At 34.1% G+C, this 27,656-nt stretch overlaps 1 protein-coding gene across 2 annotated transcripts in view; it reads left to right on the top strand.

The window, feature by feature from the left end:
• Positions 1-27,656, top strand: part of LOC122395922 — a 520,523-nt gene that overhangs the window by 206,486 nt on the left and 286,381 nt on the right. For both annotated transcript variants that reach the window (XM_043393844.1, XM_043393843.1), the window contains exons 3-4: positions 13,872-13,952; positions 21,673-21,895. In XM_043393844.1, coding sequence (XP_043249779.1) covers positions 13,872-13,952; positions 21,673-21,895 — 304 coding nt within the window. The remainder of the gene's footprint in view (positions 1-13,871; positions 13,953-21,672; positions 21,896-27,656) is intronic.

Below are 27,656 nucleotides of genomic sequence, written 5' to 3'. Positions count from 1 at the left end.
TGAGAGCGAATGAAATGTTAAGAAGATTCGAAACTTGATCGAACACTACGGAAGAACTTATCTCGAGGATCTGTCGGAGGGTTCTACAATATTAACGAAGAGGTTTTGCTACTTCCGGAGTATAAATTGCATGGCAAACTTCCCTCGAAATATAAAAGTAAATAAATTAGGACCTTGAAATTTGATCGAAGTTGGCGCGCCAATAAAACTTTCCGTCTTGCTGGTCTTTTATTCGTCGTTCGACAGTTTCATCCGGGTTAGGTTTTAGCCTATCGTTGCTACAGACCTAATTTAGTGCCTTCGTTCCGCCAGCTGAGCGTTTGACGGACGTGGAAGAGGGGGAACCGCTTCTATTCATCGACCAATGAAGGTAAACTTGCACAGTGTGCCAAGACGCCTCGTGAATTACGATTCGTTGTCCACGTCCGACCAGTTAAAGACGGAAGAGATTAATACGCTCAGTTTTCTACCCTCGTACCAAACGAGCCTCGAGCGTGTTTTGTCGGAAACTCCTGATATACAATTTCCAGGGTCGCTTTAATGCGTTGACAACGAGACCCCTTACTCTTTCACGATGTGAAAAACAAAGTTGCATCGCATGTAGTGGCTGGACATCTGTTATTACTTTAGAATTATTTCGCTGGGATTATTTTCTTATTGATATTAAAAAGAAAAGCAGAAAAAGCTACTTTATAAATAGAAGCAACTTAGTGTAAACCAGATTTGGTAAAAATTAAATGGTAAGAATTCATGAGAAAGAGAACTACTTCGTAAATAAGAGTGACAGAGTGTGATAGACAAAATTTGGTAAAAATTTGTAAGGAACAAAACTACTTTGCAAATATAAGTGACAGAGTGTGATAAACAACATTTGGTAAAAATTAAATGGTAAGAATTCATGAGAAACAAAACTACTTGGTAAATAAAAGGACAAAGTATAATAAATCACTTTTCGTCAAAATTAAATGGAATGAATTCATGAAAAAGAAAACTACTTTACAAATAAAAGTGACAAAGTATAATAAATCACTTTTCGTAAAAATTAAACGGAAAGAATTCATGAAAAACAAAACTACTTCACAAATAAAAGTGATAGAGTGTAATAAACCACATTTGGTAAAAATTATATGGAAAATATTCATGAGAAACAAAACTACTTTACAAATAAAAGTGACAAAGTATAATAAATCACTTTTCGTAAAAATTAAATGGAAAGAATTCATGAAAAACAAAACTACTTCACAAATAAAAGTGATAGAGTGTAATAAACCACATTTGGTAAAAATTATATGGAAAATATTCATGAGAAACAAAACTACTTTACAAATAAAAGTGACAAAGTATAATAAATCACTTTTCGTAAAAATTAAATGGAAAGAATTCATGAAAAACAAAACTACTTCACAAATAAAAGTGACAGAGTGTAATAAACCACATTTGGTAAAAATTAAATGAGAAGAAAATTAAGAATTCATGGGAAACAAAACTACTTGGCAAATAAAAGTGACAAAGTATAATAAACCACTTTAATAAAAATTAAATGGGAAGAATTCATAAGAAACAAAACTACGTAAATAGAAGTAACACAAAACTACTTCACAAATTGAAATAGCACAGCACAATAAAGAACATTTAATAAAAATAAATGGGAAACAATTCATAAGAAACAAGTTTCTCGTTATTCATAGAAAATACAGAATTACAGTGTACGAATACGAGTGAGAGTAACTGTATATATGAGGTCGAGTATAATAATATTTGAGACGAACATCCATGTAAGTAGAAACAGCCAGTAATGAACAGACACGTTATCAGGTACACACGAGTCGTGTAACACAACAAATCTAACTGGAATAATTAAAAAACGAGACACAAGGAAAGCTTTTATTCTGCGTTTTCAATGCATTTCATAGAAAAAGATGCAGTATGTTTGTTTTGCGATTAAAACAACGTTCGAACAATGGCTCTACGATCGACTAATCGAATAATAGAAGCTTCTTTAGTGAAAGTTCTACCAGTAGAGTCAGACGTCAAGAATCCCCGACCAATTCTTATCGTTTTCCCACATTTCTTTTGGAGTATCATGTTCGTTAAAGGAGGAAACGTTGGCAAACTTAGCGAACCACGTTTCTTTCCGGACGGTTAGCTTGTTAAGCCGGCACCGGAAGACGCTGTCAAAGGTCTGTTGTCGCAAAGGGCCGTGGCCGCGTCCGGGAACTCTCCTCCGCGCAGCCGCGGGCGCGGAATTTCTTCCGCTAATGCACGTTTTGTGCGAATTCAACGTCGTCTAGGTTTCCTCGGAGGAACGTCGCGAGTGGGGAAAGGCAAATGCTTGACTGAACGGTGAATGGATCGCGCGATAAAACCCGCGCACGTTAAAACGCCCTACGGGCTCCACTCTCGTTCACAAAGGTTGCTTCTTTCCTTCCTTCTTCCGTCTTCCTCGCCCTTTCCGACATCTGCCTCGCGAATAAGCACCGAGAAACGCGATTTCGGATGCACCAGCTGCCAGCAAGTCGCGGCTACAGGCTTTGCGAGTCGACACCATTCCTAGGTGGACACGAAACAGCGATGAAAACGTTAATTTAACTTCTTTGGTCATATTTAGAATCTGGACCATTTGAGATTTATTATAAGTTCATAGAAATAGATTTTATGGTAGGTTTCATCATCATAACCTATGACTCAGTATCAAAATTGTTACTTTGTAATGTTTAAGAATATATTAACCAGGATATTTAGAATTTCCAAAGACAGGCGAATCTTTGACACAGAGATGGGAAAATGTATATTATTTACTCCATCTATCGATAAAATTTTGTCATAGAGTCTGGACCATTTGATTGAGATTTATTACAATTTCATAGAAATAGATTTTGTGGTAGTATTCATCTTCATAACCTGTGAGTCAGTATCTAAAAGGTTACTTTGCAATATTTAAGAAAATATTAACCTAGGATATTCAGAATTCCCAAATACAGGCGAATCTTTGACAGAGAGATGGGAAAATGTATATTATTTACTCCATCTATCGATAAAATTTTGTCATAGAGTCTGGACCATTTGATTGAGATTTATTACAATTTCATAGAAATAGATTTTGTGGTAGTATTCATCTTCATAACCTGTGAGTCAGTATCTAAATTGTTACTTTGCAATATTTAAGAAAATATTAACCTAGGATATACAGAATTCCCAAATACAGATGAATCTTTGACACAGAAATGAGAAAATGTATATCATTTACTCCATCCACCAACAAAATTTTTTAATTTGTATTTAATTTACTATTTTTATCCGCGTACGAATTTCATCCATTTTTGATCCGACGTAAGAGAAGTTCGAATTGCGTTTCTCCAGCGATGATCGATGCATCAATAGGGCCCCAGACGAACCAGTTTACCCGGTATTTAATCTGCTTTGAAACTCATCGTCCAATATTAGTTCGGCGGTCAATTGTCCGGGCCGCGGCGCACCGCAACGGTTAATCTCGTGCACCGAATGCTTCCGCGGGACCGCGGACGACGGGAACGGCGGTCGTTTTGAAGATTTCGTGCCGCGTGTATTTAATAAATAGGGAACGATAAAATTTGTCGGAGCGTAAGTTCATAACATTCCGGGGTTCGGGTTTAATTAAAACGACTTTAGCGCGGTTCACATTTGATCGCGACTCGGATATTGAAATAGCTGGAAAGGCACGTCTGATGAAAGTGCTCCGGGCGGTCTGTCAGTTGCTGTTGTAAACGGATGGACGAGCTGTCTGCATACCCCTTTTTTTTTCCACGGGGGTTTCTACTTCCCTCGCCTCGTACGCGAATCAATTGCTCGCGATCATTCTCGCGCGCAAACTATGGATGGGATTTCGCGACAGGAAAAGCACCGGTCGCAATCGGAAAGCGACATGGATATTCAGCGTGAATTTGTTGAGAATGACTGATAATCACGCAGATAAGATAGTACAAGATGCATGTTAATACGTACGTAGGTAAACAGACGCGTCACATCTATAGTCTTGAGACAAATGTACCTAGTATGTGTTCAGAAGAAAAAGTGTAAGTCGTTGTCCAAACGATGAAGTAATTTGTAATAATTTGTTAGTCAGCTAAAATGGGAACCGTGATATAAATTTAACAGAATTGTTCGATATTTCAACGAATATAATATTGAAGAATTGATTAAATATTAAGGAAAATTCGTGGTAGTGAGTAGATTCAGTGATAGACTTCATTATTCGATTATCACTTGAGTCTATGTTTTATAATTGACTTAATAGTTGAGTCGACACTATGTACATTTTGTATGGAACAATGAAAAATTTAATATTGAAATGACTAGAAACCGTAATATAAATTTAACAGAATTGTTCGATATTTCAACGAATATAATATTGAAGAATTGATTAAATATTAAGGAAAATTCGTGGTAGTGAGTAGATTCAGTGATAGACTTCATTATTCGATTATCATTTGAGTCTAAGTTTTATGATTGACTTAATATTTAAGTTGACATTATGTATATTTTGTATGAAACAATGAAAAATTCAAATTTAAAATGACTATTCTACATCCAGGATCTAGGAACGATCATTTAGACTTCTTTGGGTGCATAGAGTCGAAGCAGATTTCAAAATAAGCATGGAAGATAGCATAAATAATAATAATTGATATACCCATCAGATAGGGGATGAAACCCCCTTTAAAATGAAATTTGTTTCAAGTCGATAGCGTAATTAGATCCGGAGATATGACAATTTTTATTTCAAGTCGAGTGTCAAAGTAAATGTCAAAAAAAACATAGAAGATAGCATAAATTATTGTAGTTGGTATAGTCATAGGATAGGGGATGAAAAGCCCTTTAAAATGAGCGTTTGTACAAGTCGATAGCTTTATTAGTTCCGGAGATATAGCGATTTTAATTTCAAGTCGATGCGGTGGTTAGTTACGGAGATATAAGGGTCCGAAGCGTTTGTTTACGTTTATTGAGATGAATGAACTCGCGCGCGCGTAGATAGTAAACAGTGAGTAGTAAATTCTTGGAAATACTACGCTCGAAACTAGGTCATTCGGTCACGAGTCGCGTACGAGAAAAAGAGGTCCAGCGCGACGCGTCAGACGGAGACAAAGATAGTCAAATTAAGAAAAATACCCTTTTACATAAATTACGATATCTCGAAAACGGAAGGTCCGATCGACAAAAACCAAACCCCATTTCAAAGAGGAAGGTTTGCCGCTGCGAACGGTGGCTCAATTATGAAGAAAATATTAATAGTTTCGAAACTGCACGTAATTAAAGTTTTAGTATTTTTAATAGGCGTTAATAGCCTTTTCTAACGCGGGGAAGCGAGAGATAGCGGAATTTAAAAAATTACCTTTTACATAAATTACGATATCTCGAAAACGGAAAGTCGTATCGACAAAAACCAAAAACCATTTCAAAGAGGAAGCTTTACCGCTTGTAACAGTGGTTCAATCATTAATAAAACACCAGTAATTTCGAAACTGCACGCGTCTAAAGTTTCATTATTATTTAATACGTAATAATTATTCTCAGACCGTTCTAAAACAGCGGAAACTGAAGATTCTCTCCTGTCATCTTTACTATATATTTCCTTTGTTATTTTATTCACTTTCATATCGACAAATGTTTTCTTTCGTTTTTATTTCAACTACGGGAGCATGCAATTTTGGTTTTTTGAGGAGAACAAATTATGATGGCAAAATTGGTGTGGACGAACTGGAGGCTATCGATTGGGTATCCAGCGATTCGCTAGGTTATTTGCTTTGTACGCAAATTAGACGCACGCTGGAGTACTCTGCGTGCGAAACTAACATGTGTCCGCACGAAGTGCAAATACCTTGGGGCGGTATTTTTATGCTTCGCGAGCGCGCATGATCGATGACGAAGGAAACGTTGAAAGTAAAATAAATCATTATACCAGCAACATCGAACGAATATTCGTCGAGTTAATAAAATTGTCCACCAAAGACACAAATAATCGTATCTTTCTGCCTTCTAAAAAGTAACCGATATTTTGTATGGACAACGAAGTTTGAAATTAACATAAATTCTTTCGATAGAATTTTTCTGCAAATAAAAATAAATAAAGCAATAAATGCATCTTTCAAGGTACATATCTTTTAAGTAGATAAAAATACTCACATTTTTCTGTTTAGTAGTAATTAAGGGTTCTAAAATTAAAAGAATCAGAGTAATAATTTTAGTCTTTCCAGAATCTCGAACGTGGATGCTCGTTTTCGGATAAATTCGTTCAATTTTACGGTCGGAGCGGTAATTACAGAGAATTGTACGAGACGCTATCGTGAAAAATAATTGTATCTTTTGTTATAATATGAACGCGCTGTAATGGTGTACTTTACCGTGAAATGTACGCGATAACGTCCGTCTCGGGCGAATTGCTAAATTAATTAAAATGTCTCTTTCATGGTACGCGTATCCTGAAAATTCATGCCCGGGATCCACTCTCCTGGTACACGGGAAATCGATCCGTTTTTTATTCCTTCCAGCTTCGCTCTCCCGTCGCGAAATAAAATGTGTATAAAACCGTCCAATGCGCGGTACGTACAATGGCGTAGAAATAATGATACCGCGCAAGTTTCCAAAACGAATAGAACTGGTAGATCGTAGACCTTCATTTTGCCAATTATACCAATGCAAATATCGCTTGAGGCGTTGTTAGTCAACGATAGTAAAAGAACACTTCAACTTTCGCGATATCACGTTCGAAACATACACCCTTTAAAAAAATTCTATTATTACGCAACACGATAATTGAGACCTGAAAAATACTCGTCGATATTCAGGTGTTTAATTGCTGTGTTACGTATAACAGTTGTAATATAAACAATATATTGGACGTAAATACACGCCTTTCTGTTATATTAATAAACCTGTAAGAGAGTGTAGATACTTCTTTCGCAGTAAAGGGGTTAACAACCGGAGCAAAGCGAATATACAGGGTGTTCGACCACCCCTGGGAACAATTTTAATAGGAGAATTCAAGAGGCCAGAATAAGACGAGAATGAAGGATACTAATTTCTTTATTGAGGCTTTGTTAAAAAGTTATAGAAACATTTTCGACTACACAACAGTATATTTTCCTTTAGGAATTTTTTTCTCGAAAGTACGTAGGATTTCGGGGCTATGTGTATTCACCAAAAATGATTCTAATTGACCCCCTCAACCGAAAATAATTTTTCCAGAACGATTTGAAATGTTTTTGTTACAGGGTAACCAGACAGTTATGGTCAGACATTATATTTACAGTAACGAATTTTTTTCTCGACGGGGAGTAGCATTTCGGGGGTAAATGTATTCACCAAAAATGATTGTAATTGACCCCCTCAACCGAAAATAATTTTTCCATAACGATTTGAAATTTTTTTTTTCGTCGAAAAATTTCACACTTTTTCGAATTTTTTTCTCGAAAGTGAGTAACATTTCGGGGGTAAATGTATTCACCAAAAATGATTGTAATTGACCCCCACAACCGAAAATAATTTTTCCATAACGATTTGAAATGTTTCTTTTTCAGGGTAACCAGCCAGTCGTGGTCAGACATTATATTTTCAGTAATGAATTTTTTTCTCGAAAGGGAGTAGCATTTCGGGGGTAAATGTATTCACCAAAAATGATTCTAATCGACTCCCCCAACCGAAAATAATTTTTCCAGAATGGTTTGAATTTTTTTAATTCAATTTTTCAATAACTTTTTAACGAAGCTTCAATCAACAAATTGATATTCTTGATTTTCGACTTATTTTGGCCTCTAGAATCTCGCATTATAATTTTTTCCCAGGGATGGTCGAACACCCTGTATACCAGCATAACGAGGGAAGAACACTGCAAGTGGATCGGGAAACGTGTAATTACGAGATCGCGACTGATTAATAATAATCGTGGGTTTCGACCGTGGCAGTCGCGTGCAATTACGGCTGCGTCCAGAAGTAGCGATCCGAGCTAGCGTTAACGCGTATTTATCTCAATTAAAATGCCAGTACGTTTTGAAAACGTCCACGATTGCTTATACGCCGTTAGATCTGTCATTCATCAATTAAGAAAAGCCAAGAGAGGATGTTTGTAATTAGACCCAAGAACGCGCGCGCCTGTCCAATCGATTTTGCCAACGTGAAAGAACCCGTTCCAAAGGACGCGTTATGGCGCGAGTTATAAATGTTTATTTCGTTAATTAATTAATGGCAGTCTGTATTTTGTAGAAACGCCAAGAGCTACTATTTTCGTTGCAAAATGTTTGAAGAATGCATCCGCGCGAGAAGAGTGATGCAACTTGTAATATGTATACTTTATGAGGGAAAGGAATGTTTGACGTTTCAAGCAAAAACTAAGTGTATTTCGACTGCTTGTTTTTTTTTAATTTTGCGTCTAAATCGTCCGGGATCTTCAATTTTTCGTGTAGGTCTGGGTTAGAACTTAATAAAAAAAAGTCAGATATTTATTTTTCGTATTTTAATATTTTTGAGAGCCTCTTCAAGTGTGTTTATCAGAAATATATTTTGTATTCAATTTGTGTAGTCTTCAATGATCTAAGAGATTTTAATTCCAATTTCAGGAGAGTACAGGAAAGATTCTTGATTCTAAATAATTAAAATTTCGAGATAATAGAGACGTTGATGAATAAATTCCATGAACCACCCACCTCTTAAAGAGGGCTAATCCTGTAATCCTCGTATAGTTCTGGAGAGGACAAATAAAGTATTTTATTTGTGACTTGTATTCAGTTCTAACCCATTTTGTTCACTCACAACCATCGACGTAAATGTTTTGTACCTTTCTAAAAATTTTTTTTAAATGTACTTGTAATAATTGAGATTTTTATTAACAGGTTGACGTGGTCCACAGTTTTTGTAACTCTTTCGTTAGATATTTTTCTCAACAAACGCCTCAACCAAACTTGTGCAATAGTGATTAATTGTGGTCCGTGGATTAAGAGAGCCCACGGGTCGCTTGCAAAACACAGGAGTAATTACCAGCGTAATTTCTCTCGGCGTCGAGTAGAGTTTCAGGCGGATTAGGGATGAGATAGCGAAACTGTAGCTTCGAGTGTCAGTCAATCAGGTTAAACTTCTTAGCCTGTGTCCAAATTACCCCGAACCACGCATTAATCATGGCGTTGGAAAGTGTCAGCGTCGCATGAATGCGTTTGTCGGTGAAAGATAGCAGCCTCTTTGTACGAAATAATCGTAAGATTGTTCTAACGCCTATCCAAGCACTTAATTATATTCTATAAAATAGTATTATCACTATTACGAGATAACCTACACACCTTGAATTTAAAAAAGAAGAAACAAAATTTTAAAGTTTATTTCTTGTGATTAAACAGTACATGAACATTATAGTAGACCTTATTTATAATTGATGAAGCAAATGTAGTCTGAAAAAAGGTTTTTTTTAAGGTCAATCTTTGAAATTTCAAACTCATAATTTTTTTTTTTATATTATTATAGAGAACGAAGGATGAATTCAGCGATATACAAAACTATATAAATTAGCCAAAGACTATGCAGTCGGTGCTGTTACAAAATTACAGAAAAAAAAACAACTATATAAATTGAATTAAAACGAAAAGAAAACGAATTACAAGGATAACAAATTTTCAAATTAGATGTAGCACCATTTCCAGTTGTCAGATTTCACTGCATATTCCTTTCTAACAATTAGTTTTATTCATTTTGTACGGTATACTCCCTTGCATCGATTCTATATTTTACGATTGAAATAGAAATATTTAAATATCTTTATTATTTATAAATATAGAAAAAAGTGTTTACAAACTTGTATCATTCAACGAAGTAAATATAATGCGAAAAAGTATATTTTTGTTCCCCCAATAAATTGTTGAAATTTCAGAATCGCGACTTATAAAAAACAACAAATTCAAAATTTTCTTTCCCATATCCTCATAAAGCGTAAAAAGACGAATTCAAAGAGGTGCTAAAATGTATAATAGCCAATACACTTTAATGAAGAAAAATGCCACGTTTTCCCATTGTTCGATCAATTTCAGATTTTGCGTAGGTTATTTTTTCATCTAATATCCCAAAAAAAAAAATCGAAAAATAAGGTTCACCCTATCGTACAGTCCACTTCTCGCGAACAGACGGTGCACAAACACACTCGAAACACGTTTTTCCGTGAAATTTTTTCCCGCCGTTCGAAATAATATCTTTACATAATTCCGACGTTAAACCCGAACCGGCCTCTCGGTATCGAATTTTTTCCCAACGTTTATCGCGGTGATTTCGTCGATCGAGGTGTCGAAGGTATCCGCGTGGAACGAAAAGGCGTCGATTCTACGATTTCGCGTAAAAGCGTGTCCGCGATTCCGTCGCGTTTATCCGTCGAACTTATTAATTTCTGTCGGTCGCGCGGGCGCCAGAAACTGAGTTACGGTGCGTTCGATATCGCCGCGTCGCGCTTAATATAAATATTGCCTCGTAACACGGTGAGAAACGCGGATCCGAATCGGCGGTTGCATAATCGCGCGCGGTTTATTCCCGACGTCGTCTTTTCGATATGCAGGCGACAAGAGCCGCGGTCGAGCAACGAAAATAGATTCGCTCGAGGTGCGGCCGGTGCAAATGAATTTTTGCATTAACATCCGCGATCGTTCACCGGTCGATTCGTAAAAGCAACGTTCACGGTTTGTTGCGTAAGCGCCAGATGTAATTCGGTGGACGATCCTCGACCCCCGGGGGCCTCTTCGGACGCGCGGAACTGGAAAGCGACGTCGTTATATTATATCGAAAGGGTTAACAGCCGCCGCGTATATTCATTTTCCAATAATTCCGAACCGCCGTGCAATTTACGACCCGATCGGAGACGTTTTATTTTCCGTAACGCGATTGTACTTCGAGATCCGATAACTCGAGACCACTTTGAATTTATATCGGTGCACTTTGAAATATCGGGCCGGCCATAACCCCCGGGAGGACGGTTTTAAATGTTATGTAACGTTAAACTTGGATTTCTCACGGATTATACTGATGATTTGGTGGATTCCTTACAGTGGAATTAAATTCTTGTAGGTAAGATATAATTAATAACTTTTTACGTTTTTACGTTTTGCAGGTGTTGAATATTTATTTGCTAAATGAATACGACAGAGTTTCTGTAGGTGGATATTTAGAACGTATTTATTATAATTGTATAACGTTGGTAAAAACTATTTTACAAGAAATCGATACAATAACAATGATTTGCCTCACACGTCTTCTCACTCTCAATGCTCGCTTACAAGTGACCAATTTCACACACGTCGCTCTTTCGTTCACTCTTCAATCATAAAGTATACAAACTATTTAGACCATTCACTCGTGTCACACTCATCTCTCATACAAAATATCACTCACTTCATATTTATGACAACCAGTACCACAGTTTCGACCTAAGTTTGCATTTAATTAATGTAGTTTTGGGGTGCAATAAACGAGTGTTGTCCTCAGATAGTACTGACCTTTGCAAGGGAGGTGGCTGCACCAATGGATAAAAATTTTCATTAAAAATACATGCATGCAACGCTTATTCTCAGCAATAGGATTTAAGAAAGTGAGAATTGTATTTACAACAAATGTATAAATGATATAATTATATAAACGAATTTAAAGCACACCGAGCACACAATCTTTTTACAGAAATTAATATTCTATAAGAATCACGTCTGTTCTTCACAACCACTCATTTTGTTTTTTTTGTCAACCCTTTGTTAAATTAACATTCAACAAAATTATAGCGTGGTACAAATATTCAATACAAATCTCCTACAGTTTTGAATGTTTTCTATTATATGTAGTTTGCTAGAGAAAAGATTATAGATGTTAGCTTGTTCAGAATGATGTAATAAATTTTCTTTTTATTAACTCCTTGTACAAGTTTCATAATGATGGGGCTACTCACTTATTGTCAAATCTTGTATATTAAAATCAACACTTTTGCACGTTCACGAGGCATTCGTAAAGCAAACGTATTCTTTTTCGTGGCCATAACTTAAAGGAACAAATAAAAAATAAATAAATTAAATAAATGAAATTAAATAGTATGCGTTTAAAAAATTATTTGGAATTAAATCGTACGTCAAGGGGTTAGAAAAATTCTTATACGTATACAGGGTGTCTCGTAAATAGTGTAAGAACCGGAAATGTGGGATAGCTGAGACGATTCTGAACAACAATTTCCTTTGCAAAAATGTCGAATGGGACTTCGTTTTTGAATTATTAACGAAAAACACTGATCGTATATAAGTCCACTTTTATTTTTATTTATTTATTATACGAGTAAAAGTCCATTCGTTATAAGAGAAAATATTTTTACAATTGAAACAGAAAACAGTGCTTATAAATAAACAATATGTAGTGTATAATATAGAAATATCCATAGAACAAAATAGAATTGATGTCTCGAGATTTGTAATTTAATTATAAATTCTAAATCCGATTTTGAATGAGGAAATTTTAATGTCAAATAATTCAATTTTGTCATACATTGAGATATTAAAAGATTCGATGAAAAAATAGCAATTTACTTCATCTTTATTAACAATATAAATTATTATCAACAGTAAAATCATAATATATATTTTTACTAAAGACGATAAAGGTTACTTTTTATATACTTTCACGATTTTATAATGTTCCTTATTTAAAGCCTATTATAATACATAGACACATATTGAACATATATATGTATAATTAAATTTTTCAACTTATTTTGTACCATACATGATACGTACATATTTTAATTGATCTCATCGTGCAATATAATACATTTTATACAATTATATAAACAGTTCAATTAAATTAGAAGACATTCGCTATAAATTTTTATCATATAGAAGATAATCATTTACTTTTATCCTCTGTTTTAGAGTAGACTTAAAAATACTGGAAAAAACCTTAATAAACTCGAGTAATGTTTTTAAAACTACAAAATTAAATTTTTGTATGCAATAGTAATTAATAAACTCAATTTTTTAGCTATTAATCAACTTATATCATTTTTTTAAAAAGTGTCCATTTGTCATAAAAGCAGAGGGAAGAAGTGAAATTGTATAGAAATGATAAAGAAAAAATAATCGTTTATTTCAACCCCTATTTTCGAGTAGACTTAAAAATACTGACAAACTTCAATAAATTCGAGTAATGTTTTTAAAACTACAAAATTAAATTTGTGTATGAAATAGTAACTAATAAAATAATTTTTTTAGCTACAATTTGACTGATATCATCCTTAAAAAGAAGCGTCCATTTGTCATAGAAGCAGAGGAATAGGTGAAATTGTATAAAAATGATAATCGTTTATTTTTATCCCCTATTTTCGAGTCGACTTAAAAATACTGGCAAACCTTAATAAATTCAAGTAATGGTTTTAAAACTATAAAATTAAATTTCTGTATGTAATAGTAATTAATAAACTCAATTTTTTAGCTACCAATCAACTTATATTATTTTTTTAAAAAGTGTCCATTTGTCATGGAAGCAGATGGAAGAGGTGAAATTGTATAGAAATGATAAAGAAAAGATAATCGTTTATTTCATCCCTTATTTTCGAGTCGACTTAAAAATACTGTCAAGTCTTAATAAATTCGAGTAATGTTTTTAAAACTATAAAATTAAATTTTTGTATCTAATAGTAGTTAATAAAATAAATTTTTTAGCTACAATTGGACTTATGTCATCTTTAAAAAGAAGTGTTCATTTGTCATGGAAGCAGAGGGAAGAAGCGAAATTGTATAGAAATGTTTTAACTGTGGAAGGAGGGAGGCAAACGTGAGACAGGTCGAATTAGGGTATTGGCTTCCGAATACTAATTAAACTAACGATATATCTGTTTGTTGCAGGGCTTCCAGCGTCCGCGGACCTGATTCGCCCCTCAACTCGGATCTGGCGCTCGATAAGCCTCGCCCCATACCATCGCCCAGGTAAGCCTCTTCGTTGCGTCTAACCCTTTCTCACCTTTATGGCCGAATGGAAAAAATCTCGACCCCAATCTCGCGTGTAATAAACTCCGGTTAATTGGAAAACTTGGCGGGAAGGTATCGAAGGACTTACTCCTCACGGCCGAGGCTTTTCATCCTCTGAAGGGCTTCGACCCATATTCCAAGGACGCGGCTCAATCTCGATGATACGTACTAATTGAAACGGTAAAACAATATAAAGTTATCGTTACAAATTAATATCGAAATATAAGATTCACAAGTTATGCAAATTCGTTCGTGAAGTTTAATATATCAGTGACTATTAACACCAGAACTGAGAAGTATTTATTTCTACCAAAGAAGTTAAAACGATAGATAATCGAAGAAATTGTAATGCAATCGAGATAAATGTTTGTTCGTTCTCCTATAGAAAATCACGATAAAATTTGCAAAAACCCAGTCAAGTAAATTTTTATCAATTTTTATTAGAAATTACGAATGGGTCATTTTTACCAGTTTTTTCTAGTGTTAAGAGTATGGAGAGTCGAGATTTTAGTATAATAAATAGACTGGATGTTTTTGCATTTCTAGGGAATTTTAATTCTCAAACAGAATGCACTTAATATGCAAAAATATAAGAAATCTACTTCATTAATTCTATTAATACAAATATGAATTTGCATAAAGATCCTAGTCTAATAATTAATATAGGGGTGTGTGTTCTCCTAAAATATAAAAATTCAGGACCCAATTTCAGCGTATCAATTCTTAAAATCGTTGAGAGTACTTAATAGATTTATATTCTTTCTTTTTTAATCTATTTTATAGAATAAATAATAAAATAAAATTCTATAAAATTCACAAACGAGTTTACGTAACTTGAGAATCTTATATTTTATTCTATAAAATAGACTCAAAACATAAATTTACAAACACAAAAAAAAGAAAATAAATCAAGTACTTTCAACGATTTTAAGAGTCCATACGTTGAAATATAAATTTAAATTATTGCTAAATAATACTATATAAGGCCGTTTCCATCGTTAGTATTTTCAGGTACATAAAATTGGTTTGAAAACTTGCAGGGATTCAATTATTTGTTCGCAGCGCTAGTCTCCTCGACGTTCTTTTTTGAAACGTCTCCCTATTCGCGTTCGAAGTGTTAATAAACCGTACTTCTCGCGACACGCTCAGGAAGTTCTATTTTTACCCGAGCCTGGTGCGTTTCACCCTACCTGACGAGATTCACCCCTCGATGGAGTCTTGACGTTCGATAAGCCTGGCAACACAATAACCATTCGCCGTGCACACTCAAACGCCTATTTTATTTCCTCGTCGACACGTGGTATATTTCGAGCCCTCCCTCCCCTCGGCGACGAACTGAACCCCCGTGAACTCAGACTCGCCACCTGTCGAGATTCAACCCCATCGGGGGATCCCTAGGTAAAGCCACTCGCTATCGAGTATCCGGCGCGTTTTCCTTTATCTTTCGCTCTCTCGCGCGTTCCGCCATTGTCTGTCGAGCAGTCGGAGGGGAAAAAAATATTTCCATCCCGGGCGCTGAACATTCTGACAGGCAAAGTGCACTGCAATTCGAACGCCGATAGTTTTTAAAAGGCAATCGAAACGCAACCGACGATGTCATAATACACGGTTTTGCTTCAAAAGTAACGAACGTCGAGAAATTTTTCGAAAAATTCGACTCGACGTACAAAGGCTTATCCAGGCGAGGCTTTATTAAATATTATTGAAGAATGGTAATTTTTATATTCAGTCTATTATCTGATTGCTAAAATCAAATCGGATTTTCAATCATTTTATTAATATTTCAGTTTCTCGAGCTATTAAATATTGTTGAATATTATTGATATTATTGAAGAATAGTACTTCTATTCAGTCTATTGTCTGATTGCTGAAATCAAATCGGATTTTCAATCATTTTATTAATATTTCAGTTTCTCGAGCTATTAAATATTGTTGAATATTATTGATATTATTGAAGAATAGTACTTCTATTCAGTCTATTGTCTGATTGCTGAAATCAAATCGGATTTTCAATCATTTTATTAATATTTCAGTTTCTCGAGCTATTAAATATTGTTGAATATTATTGATATTATTGAAGAATAGTACTTCTATTCAGTCTATTGTCTGATTGCTGAAATCAAATCGGATTTTCAATCATTTTATTAATATTTCAGTTTCTCGAGCTATTAAATATTGTTGAATATTATTGATATTATTGAAGAATAGTACTTCTATTCAGTCTATTGTCTGATTGCTGAAATCAAATTGGATTTTCAATCATTTTATTAATATTTCAGTTTGTCGTGCTTACTAAAGCCATGAGATTGCATGTAGAAGGTCACTTAGTTAATTAAACGTATTGTGTACTAGTGTTCTCTCTGTGCACTCCCATTTACTGTCACTTGTATTCGTACACTATAATGGTGATTCGGTATAAATGGAAAGAAACTTGATTTTCTTATGAATTCTTTCCATTTATTTTTATTAAATGTTGTTCTATTTATGTAAATTTGTTTCTCATGTATTCTTACCATTTAATACAAACAGTTATACTTTCACTCGTATTCGTAGAATGGTGATTTATTATAAATGGAAAGAAACTTGATTTTCTTATGAATTCTTTCCATTCGTTTTTATTAAATGTTGCTTGTTATACTGTGCTATTTTAATTTGTGCAGTAATTTTGTGTTCCTTCTATTTACGTAGTTTTGTTTCTCATAAATTCTTTCCATTTATATTTACTTAATATTGTTTGTTGTACTGTGCTATTTTTATTTATCTAATTTTGTTTCTCATGAATTCTTTCCATTTTTATTTACAAGTGTGGTTTATTACACTATGTTACTTTCATTCACTAACTAGTTTTCTTTTTATTATCAATGGGCATTAATTCCCAATTACAAAATCGATAGAGAGGTGTAATAATATAAATCCTTAACTATCTCAATATATAAACAACTCATACCAGTTTTAAAAACATTTCAGTTCATAAAAAGCACAAATTTATTTCCTTTTTTAATGAATGACTATTATACTGTATGAATATAAGTAGATGTAACTATCAATATTGCAAGAAATTGTGCTAAAAAATATTATTTTCCTAATGAAATTGAAACTACTTGCTTGTTATTAAAATGTCTGATTGCTCTCATTTTAAAAATAAAAATAGTTAAATTATGCCTTAACTTTACACTTTAAAATATTCTCCACTCATTCTAAAAACAATGAAAAATACTAGACACAGTTTTTAATATAATTAACATAACACGAACCAAGTGGATGTAACTATAAATATTGTAAGAAATTGTGCCCAAAAATCTTTCCTAAATAACCAAAAAATATTATTTTCCCAAATGAAACTTAAACAACTTGCTTCTTATTAAAATGTCAAATTTCTCTCAGTTTAAATATAAAAATAAACTATGCTTTAAATTGAAACCTTAAAATATTCTCGACTCATTCTAAAAACAAAGAAAAATACTACACACAATTTTTAATATAATTAACGTAACACGAACCAAGTGTAACTATAAATATTGTAAGAAATTGTGCCCAAAAACATTTCCTAAATAGTCAAAAAATATTATTTTCCCAAATGAAACTTAAATAACTTGCTTATTATTAAAATGTTAGATTTCACTCAGTTTAAATATAAAAATAAACTATGCCTTAAATTGACACCTTAAAATATTCCCTACTCATTCTAAAAACAGAGAAAAATACTAAAAATTTCACAGTTTTCAATGCAATCATCATGACGAACCACGTAGAAAAATATTCTCTCTGAAAATACACGCCCGCGATAGAATAGAAATAATTTAGGCAAGGTTCCGCGTAGCGTGTCGATTCGTAAACATTTGTGACTTTGAGTTGGCAGGTATATGATAACCTGTAGCATCGATGGTCCTTTCAGTTAGCTGTTGTTCGTCGACCCCTTCGGTTATCACACGGAGCGTGGTTGAAATTGTTTACGTCGAGGTAACGAGCCATTTCCCAGAAACTCGGTTTCGCGTAGGTCGCGTCACGGTAGCAAATCGCTTCGCGGCCAATTCATTTTCCCTGCTTAACGAAATCTGACCCCTGTTTCCATATTCTTGGCAACACAAAGTCGTGAAACGTTGTGCTAGCATTACCATCGAAATTCTCCGTGCGAATACTCGCGCGATCGTTTCCGCCGCATACTTGCATCGTTTGCGTGCCCTCCGCGCTATTTGTGTTCGTCAATTTGAACGAGCTACAAGCAGGTCAGTTAGTTGGAGAATAGTTTGGTCGAGTGTGGCGATTCATCGCTTTTGGGATCAGAGAGTCCATGCATTGCCCGAATAATATCGTTTCCTCGTTTCACCAGCCTTTAGAACGAATCAAAATCGTATAAATATTTGTTACTGTAAGTTTGAATCGCATTCTCGAATTTAAATTTCTATCTCGGTACTACAATTTAAATTTCTATTCTCCCAGTTTTATATTGTTTATAATATTTCTCCAACGAGGTGTACAATTAAAACTGTATTCGTAAAAGTTCACTAAAATTGTAAAAATAAATTTGAAATGCATTCTGGAGAATGTGTATCCCAAAGACTGAAACGCTACTGATGTATTCGATACGTTTGTTTGTCAAATGGTTCCAATGATTATTTCGAACAGCCATTTCATTTTCAGCTTCATTTAGCTGGATGAATTTATTAATTTTTATTACTAGATCGAGGAATTTGAAAATTAATGTGCAAGTTTAATAAGCAACGTATTTAGTTTACCACTGTTGGTGTTTCAATTTTAATACTCGAATTATGGTACGAGACACTTGTTACGTAACTAGAAGGATGGAGTTAGTTTAATTCTGATTTCTAGTGTAGATTATACAAACTGTACTAAATTAAAAATATTACTGGTGGTTATGTTAATGATAAATTAGTTATTATGCTACTTAATTGTTCAAGTCGAGCTTGATTTTTGAAGAACGTTTTTCCATTTTATATACTTCGTGAATAGAGAATTAATTCTCTCAATATTTGATTAAAATAAATAACATTCTGTTTACCAAATTATTTTAATATTAATCGTAAATAGATTTATACCGTAATGATTTGTAAAATGAACTCCACATATGATTTGTAACTTGATTAACAGTTAATGATAAATTAGCTTGTTACAAAATTGTATCGAGCTAAACATGTACACAAATTTGCCCAGCAATACATTAAAATTTCATAATAAATTATGCTCGATAGTTCTTATTCCAACTGAAAATTAAACAAAAATAGAAAGAACGTTGAAATCTGTAGGATTATCAAAATCTTAAGAATAGTTTATCAAATTTCTTGCAACTGATTGATCAAGAGGCAGATATCGAATTAAATAACACATATCGAGACGATAGGTTTCATAACATTTAGCAACATTTTAATATCAAGCGTTTTAAGTGTTCAGAATGTTTTTGTTTGGATAAAAAGGGTATTAATTCGCCAGGGAAAAGAGATTAGCTGTTAAACGCAATTTCCCAGCTTCGCCTAACTGCGTCAAAGTTATGGAATTTTTCCTCTGTCGCGTTCGCGTTAGAAAAACGAGCAAAAAGCGTGGATCGAGGGCTCTCTTTTTAATCCTAATGGCCGGGTGTCTGTCGCGTAAATTTAACTGCCGGTAATGCAATTTCCCTGGCGTCGTTTTTACTTCATCGGACACCGTCGATTTAAATTCGTTTCGACCACATCGCGACGCCTTCGTTGTAATTTAATGAATACCTCGGGCCATGTGTCTTCAATTTTATTTATTTATTCAGAGTCACGCGCTGAACTTACTTCCGGGTATCATATTTTTCTACTTCTTTCATCGAGCTAAGCATCGAGCGAGTGGAAATATTTCGTGCCAGATTTTAACAATTTTTTATCAATTTAAATTATTAGAAATGAATCTTTTAATATTGTACTCGATAATTGGATATAGTAGAAGATTTTTCGTTAAATAATGTTATTTTCTTTGAATAATGTTCGTTTTAATATGTTCATGAATTACTGAATACTTAAACTGAACATTAATGAATCTGTTGTTCCATGAATGAAATTTATTGTTCGAATTTCGAAGGTAAAGTGATTATAGTCGTTGAAGTACGTATTTCCGTCGTGAAGCACCGTGTGAAACGTTTTTTTAACCTAGTTTTTGTTGCAACAAGTTTCATCGATGCATTTACCAGTCAGAAGCTGTTTTTCTGTTCGTTGGCGTTCTTGAAAATTTTTATTATAATAAAAACAATTCTCCAACGCGCGTCAATATCACTGTGAATGAGTTTATACAAAATTTTCCAACGATAAGTTGCGTTTTAATATAAATTGCAGTTCTCTATAAAAGATAATTTGCAGCTTTTAATACTTTCGAAACAAATTAGACTTTTAAAGAAATTATATGATGCGAGTATAACATGATGCATATGTCAACAGATAGTACAAAAAAATGTACACGTAATTCAGTCGAGTTTTGTATTCCGGGGGAGAAATAATAGATGAGTTTCATTCATCATTCGACGCTGGAAATGATTTAACGCATCGAGCCCCGCGCGTTCACTGGTGGATATTTCATATTTCATTTCACGTCTGAAAGGCGACGTGTCCATTGGTGGACACGTGGGAAAAACTAAAAGTAATATCATGTAGCTAGGATAATAGAAAAATATATACTGTCGGGGAACCATACGTCACTACGAAAACAACTGTAAAAAAAGTTGCTTCACCACTTAAACAGGCATTACAAGTTTCACACTTTATTTCTGCACTGTAAAAAAGGGCTTATAGTTCATTTTATCTGTAAACAAAATGTCTAGTCGATTAGATACTTTTTTAAAGATTTAAGATTTTGTTAACCCCCGTTTCATTTATTTTTGTTTAATGTTGTTTATTATGATATTTCAATTTGTGAGGTAATTTTGTGTTACTTCTATTTACTGTCTTCTTTTCATTTATTTTTAATAAATATTGTTCGTTAAACTGTGCTATTTTTATTTATGTAGTTTTGTTTCTTATGAATTCTTTCCACTTATTTTTATTAAATATTGTTTATTACACTGTGCTATTTTCATTTACGTAGTTTTGTTTCTTATGAATTCTTTCCATTTATTTTTACAAATGCTGTTTATTGTACTATGTTACTTCTATTCACAAACTAATTTTCTTTTTAATAGTAATGTGCAATTCTCAATTACAAAATCGATAGAGAGATATAATAATATAAACCCTCAAATATCTTAATACATAAACAAATGGACTCGTACTAATTTTAAAAATATTTCAATTCATAAGAAACAAATTTATTCCCATCTATAATAAATCACTATTATATACTGTATGAATACAAGTGGATGTACCTATAAATATTGCAAGAAATTGTGCCCAAAAATCTTTCCTAAATAGCCAAAAAATATTATTTCTCCAACGAAACTGAAACTACTTTTACATTTTATGTGTCACCAAAATTTCGAATCAATTAACTGCTTCTTTAAAAATTTAAGATCAGCCCCTGTACTTTAAATTTTAGCCCCTGAGTTCTTTAAATTTTATTATTTTGAGGTTTTCGAACCCCTAATCGTTAACAAAGTGCAAAAAGAAAGATTGGAAATTCCCTCCAGTTTCTTATGGTGGTTTTCGATGGAACCTCCACCTGGAGTTTCAACCCCCGGATAACAATAACGTCTCTTTACCGACTGTTGCAGACAAATTCATCCCTTGTACGGCGAGAAAGCAGGGTTGTTGGGATACTGCGATCCAGTCGGTAACGCGGAGAATTTCCCACCAGCCCCTAACATCGTCGTCGAGGGTGGCAGAATCGAGTTCGTGCGCCCCTCGCAGGATGGCACCACCACACCCCGTAGGAACACCACCTCCAGAGGGTCGCAGACCTTCAACGACGAGCCGGAGAAGTCTGACCCTGCGAAGGTAAGTCGGTTTTTTATTTTTCCAGCGGTCGTTTCGTCCGGATATTGTTTGCTCAGTCCGTGTTTACGCACGGTGACCGAATCCGTAAGTGTTTCGTGCTTGCTACAGACCGTCTACGAATTCACTTCTTTCGTGCAAATAAAATGGAGACGACAGGGAATTTCGATTGAACAAATCGGGGGTGCAGATCGCGTTTGATACGAGCAGAGAATCGTCTGCTAAAGTGACTTTCTTTTTGTATAGAGTGTACAGAGGTGAAAAAATTATGACAAGCGTCAGAATTCTAAACGAAATTTATTACTAAATAATAATGCAGGGAATACAAATTTTAAATAGTATTTTATGTTACTATTTTCAGTTCAAATGAAAAGTCTGAGTGTAAATAGAAATTAAATTCTTGTAGTTAGAATTGTTTTACGTTTCAGGGTGGATGCAGAGCATTTCTGGCGAACGAATACGGTATTAATACACCCCCAAATCCTTGTTGAATCTAGGTGCAATGCTAGCACCCCAAGCAAACAACCAAATGGACATAGTTTACTCCCGAAAGCCTCAGACAATATTCGATGCATAGAAGCTTAGAGTAATTTCACAGGCTTACATCAACAATACTTCGACTAATAGTTGATAGCCAAATAATTCTCAGACTATTGCATAGAAGTCTAGAACAATGTTTCTCCATCACTTCCTTGAGAGTCCTCGAGTTCTCGAAAGAAAATAGAATCTTATTGAGGAGACAAACAAAATTCCCTTAATAAGATCTTAAAATTAAAAAGCCTTTTCTTTGTTAAGTTCATCAAAATTAGACTTGCATTCTTTATTCAATTTCATTCAGTTTATTAAATTCAAGTTTCTTCTATTGTTTGTATATTTTAAAAAAAGGACAATATTTAATGTATCTCTGTATTTTATTTTTCTAGAGCATATGTTAATTTCAGAGAAAGTTCTGTTCTCTTTCATTTCTTCTATTATATTTTATATTATTTATAATGCATTCTTTATTCAATTACATTTAGTTTATTAAATTTAGGTTTCTTCTAATGTTTATACATTTCAAAAGTAGGGCAATATTTAATGTATCTCTGTATTTTATTTTCCTAGAGCATAAGTTAATTTCAGACAAAGTTCTGTTCTCTTTCATTTCTTCTCTTATATTTTATATTATTTATATAATGCCCTGATTTTAAGATTCTAATTTATCAAAAATTTAAAGAAGTCTGAAACGTGACTGATGATCAAAATTTTGTTACGTTTATCCAATTTTACAATCAATTAAATTACAATTTAATTCGAATAGAATTAAACCAAAAAACGATACATTTTTATTTATAATTGATTCGAGATGTTTATTCAAATGATTCCTGCCGTTTCTGTCTGTCATCCCTTCGTTTCGTGAATGAGCTTCGTCCCTTCATGGCGTTTAATTGACGGTGCGCGACGTTTCTTAATGCAATCCTCTGCTGTTTGCGTTTTGAACTCGAAATCATATTCCTTCGGGCCACTCGACCGCGAATTCGGTTACTCGGGTTTTTGATGGGGCGGAACCGACGCGGTGATTTTTGTCGAACCCTTTAAACCCTTCATGTTGTATTCATTAGACGTGCCCATAATAGAATAAGTCGTAACGCGCGAAGTGCCTTAACTACCGTCTACTTGCAGTCTACGAGCGTACCCGGAATCAAGCCAGCTCGTTAGCTTCTGGTTAAAATATCGCATTGAATCCTTTTTTACGCTCCTCTCAGTCTCAATTGACAACTCGCGATAATTATATTATGCTCTCTGCGTGCTGAACAAAGCGTTGCTCGTTAAACCCGAAATTCCCTTTTTCGTTTTTCATTATTAAAGCGTCTTAATAGTACTGTCTGAAACGTTCGTCTTCGTCGAGACCACGGAAACAGAAAAATTTTATTTCGAGTTCTATATTTCAAACATTATTATTTGATGACAATACAAATGGTCTTCCATAGGAAATTATATAAAACAGTTCTAGGTATGTTTATTTAGTTTCGTGTTTCAGACGTTATTATTACTGTTCATTAATAATAGAAGCATTTCGATAACGTAGAAAATATTATAAAATAAAAAGAAACAAGTAAATTGATAGAAATTTTTACTTCCTTCAAATATGGAATTTATAATTGCTCAGTCAAATATATGAGTTTGTATTTTCACTTTCTTAGAAAACTGAATTTAAAGTGTAGTCTATAAATTGATAATAGAAGCAGTAGCTTTTCGATAGTGTAGCAAATGCTTCAAAATATTAGGTCGTCCCATAAGTTAAGTTCGTGCCGTTCGAAATTTTGAAATTGACAAGGATAAAATTTGTAATTTAATAGAAAAAATTAAATTATAAAAATTTCAAATCATTCATGGAAAAATTATTTTTAGTTGCACAGGTCAATTACAATCATTTTTTGTGAATAGACATACCCCCGAAATCCTACGCACTTTCGAGAAAAAAATTCGAGTAGGTGTGAAATTTTCGACAAAATAAAAAAAATTTCAAATCGTTCTAAAAAAAATTATTTTCAGTTGCAGGGGTCAATTACAATTAGTTTTGGTCATTAGATATATCCTCGAAATCCTATACACTTTCGAGAAAAAAATTCGAGTAGGTGTGAAATTTTCGACAAAATAAAAAAATTTCAAATCGTTCTAAACAAAATTATTTTCAGTTGCAGGGGTCAATTACAATTAGTTTTGGTCATTAGATATATCCTCGAAATCCTATCCACTTTCGAGAAAAAAATTCGAGAAGGAGTGAAATTTTTCGACAAAATAAAAAAATTTCAAATCGTTCTAAAAAAATTATTTTTAGTTGCAGGGGTCAATTACAATTAGTTTTGGTCATTAGATATATCCTCGAAATCCTATCCACTTTAGAGAAAAAAATTCGAAAAGGAGTGAAATTTTTTGACAAAATTAAAAAATTTCAAATCGTTCTAAAAAAATTATTTTTAGTTGCAGGGGTCAATTACAATTAGTTTTGGTCATTAGATATATCCTCGAAATCCTATCCACTTTCGAGAAAAAAATTCGAAAAGGAGTGAAATTTTTTGACAAAATTAAAAAATTTCAAATCGTTTTGGAAAAATTATTTTCAGTTGCGGGGCTCAATTACAATAATTTTTGGTGAATAGACATACCCTTGAAATCCTACCCACTTTCGAGATAAAAATTCAGTACAGGCGAAACTTTAAACGTTAATAACTTTTTAACGAAGCCTGCATCAACAAATTAGTATTCTTCACTTTCGTCTTATTTTGGCCTCTAGAATCTCCCATTAAGTGAATTTTGACGTATATTTTCACTTTCTTAGAAAACTAAAGTGTAGTTCTATAAATTGATGTATCAGCCTAACATTGTCCATTTGTTCAACAGAAACGAACCTCGTACAAGGTATCAAATGCTTCAATAATAAAAAAAGAAAAATTATATCCTTTTTTCGAGGGATCTGGGAGTCCAGATTCCGTTTCGAAAGCGGAAATTACCGTAAATCGATCAGAAGCTCTCTGGCCTGTATGGCGCCGGAATTTGATTACTTAATTCTGTATTAATTAATTCCCCATACAGCCCTCCATTCGATTCGAATATTCTAGCGGCCGATACTTTGGCCGACGGCGCAGACAGGTTTAATAAAATCGGTCCCGCGATGAAATCTGTCGCTGCCATTAAGTCTTGACAAATCGTGTTCGACGACTTCGAAATTCCGTCCCCGGTCACCGCGACGCCCGGTCAACGTTGCTCGAACGTCGGAGGGAAAAGTGCGCGAGGATTCCTGCCGAACCCTTTAACCCTTCATGTTGTATTCATTAGACGTAATTGATTTTCTCGATAGGGCGTAGCGGGATTTCCATATTAAATTGGAGCGCGCTAGCTTTCTCTCTGGGCCCGCGCGCGCGTCGATACGCGACGATTATTCTGAAATTAACGACGTTCCGCGTCGCGTCGCGCCCGCGACGTCCGTAATTCTAACGACTTAACCCTTTGTCCGTGTCTGCTCGTTCGTTTCACGGCATTTAGGGTCAATTGTGGCCGCGCGAAATTGCGGAAGTCGTTTCGCGAATTTTGAGAACAAGTCCAAGTTACTTGAATTCGAACGTAACTACAATTTGGAAAAATTATTATTTTGATATAATTTCTCAAGTTGAACTTGATTTTATTTGTTGAAATTTACTAACTTTTTCCTTTTTATATACTTCGTGAATAGAGAATTAGTAGTTAACTTCGTCTTAATTCTCTATTAGAGAAGTAATTATTTCGTGCATAGAGAATTAATAATTAATTAACATTCTGTTTACTAAATTCATTTCTTGTGCACTTGTACGAATCGAAAAGGACTAACAAAGTCTGTCTACGTTAAATTATTTCAATATTAATCGTAGTATTTAGCTTTGAATTACCATAAACCTATTACTAGCAATGATTCGTAAAATGAACTCTACATATGATTCGTAACTTGAACATTTCTGTCTTTCTCCACTATGGAGATCCCTCTTGAAGCCAATAAATCATAAAAGACGAGATTTGAAACACTATACTGCATCCTCTACGTAAGATGAACATACCAACCTGAAAGCAATGTTCATTTTAAGAATAGTTGCTCCAACAACTAAACGTTTTCATTTTCAATAAGTCATTCGCGAAGAAACTGTCATGTAGACGTCCGTACAGTCTATTATTACCTGCAAAGGTGTATTTACTGTCACGTCGAAACATTTGTCAGCGTTTCGCTGTCCACGTATCCTGTGTTCGACAATAATACAGCGAAGAACGGTTTTCTAACGTCTACAGCATCTCGAACTATCGATTCTCTGTATATAACGCGGAAGAACAACTCGAGACACGGTCGAAAGTGTGATGAAATCCCCTTTCTAAAGTGATCATCCGACCTTTGTAAAGCAGCCCGTGACGCGTTTTCTGACAAAGTATTAAACTCCTCGGAGGTGTCGTCACGGAGCATTTGCATGCGATTAATCAACTCGTCCTTCTCTTCCGGGCTGGACGAGGCGAGTTATGTCGAATTTTTATTGCTGGACGAGAGATTAGGGGAGCTCCAAACATTTTAACGCGATCCTCGCCGCGACCAGGGATACGCAATTTCGTTTGATGCCAATAGGAACGGGGCCGCTTTTAATTACGGTTTTATTCGGCATTAAACGCGCGGGTCGCCGAGAAATTTAATTTTAGGATTGTTAGAAGCTTTCGGTGTTGTTATCAAGTCCCCGGTATTGCTCCGTTAACAGACTGCTCGCGGTTTTCTTTTCAATTTGGGACCGATTATTCGTGCCATTATAGCCGTGCTATTTGAAATATGAAATTAGGAGTTAAGCATTGCGGGGTGACGTTTATTACTTTATGAAATTAATTATTTCCTAGTGAAGAAATAATAGATATATTTACTGGGTCATTTTACCTAGTATCTGACTTCATTACATTTTTAAAATTGATTTATCCATGATTCGTGCTAAATTTATTAAACAATGGTGAATTTCATTGATTATTTCCTGGTAAAAAAATAACTTTTATATTTACAGAGTAATTATACCTACTATTTAACTTCATGAAATTTTTTTAATTGATTCACCCAGTGATTCGCACCAAATTGATTAAAAAAATGATGAATTTCATTAATTATTTACTATTAAAAAAATAACTTTTATATTTACAGGGTAATTTTACCTAGTATCTAACTTCATAAAATTTTTCAAATTGATTTATACACGATTCGTGTTAAATTTATTAAGCAATGGTGAATCTC

Source organism: Colletes gigas, unplaced genomic scaffold (genome assembly GCF_013123115.1).
Source record: "Colletes gigas isolate AHSC1104 unplaced genomic scaffold, ASM1312311v1 Colletes_gigas_Sc00006, whole genome shotgun sequence".
Classification (NCBI taxonomy): Eukaryota; Metazoa; Arthropoda; class Insecta; order Hymenoptera; family Colletidae; genus Colletes; species Colletes gigas.
Note: the sequence above shows the minus strand (reverse complement) of the source record. Positions and strands in the feature narration are given on the sequence as shown.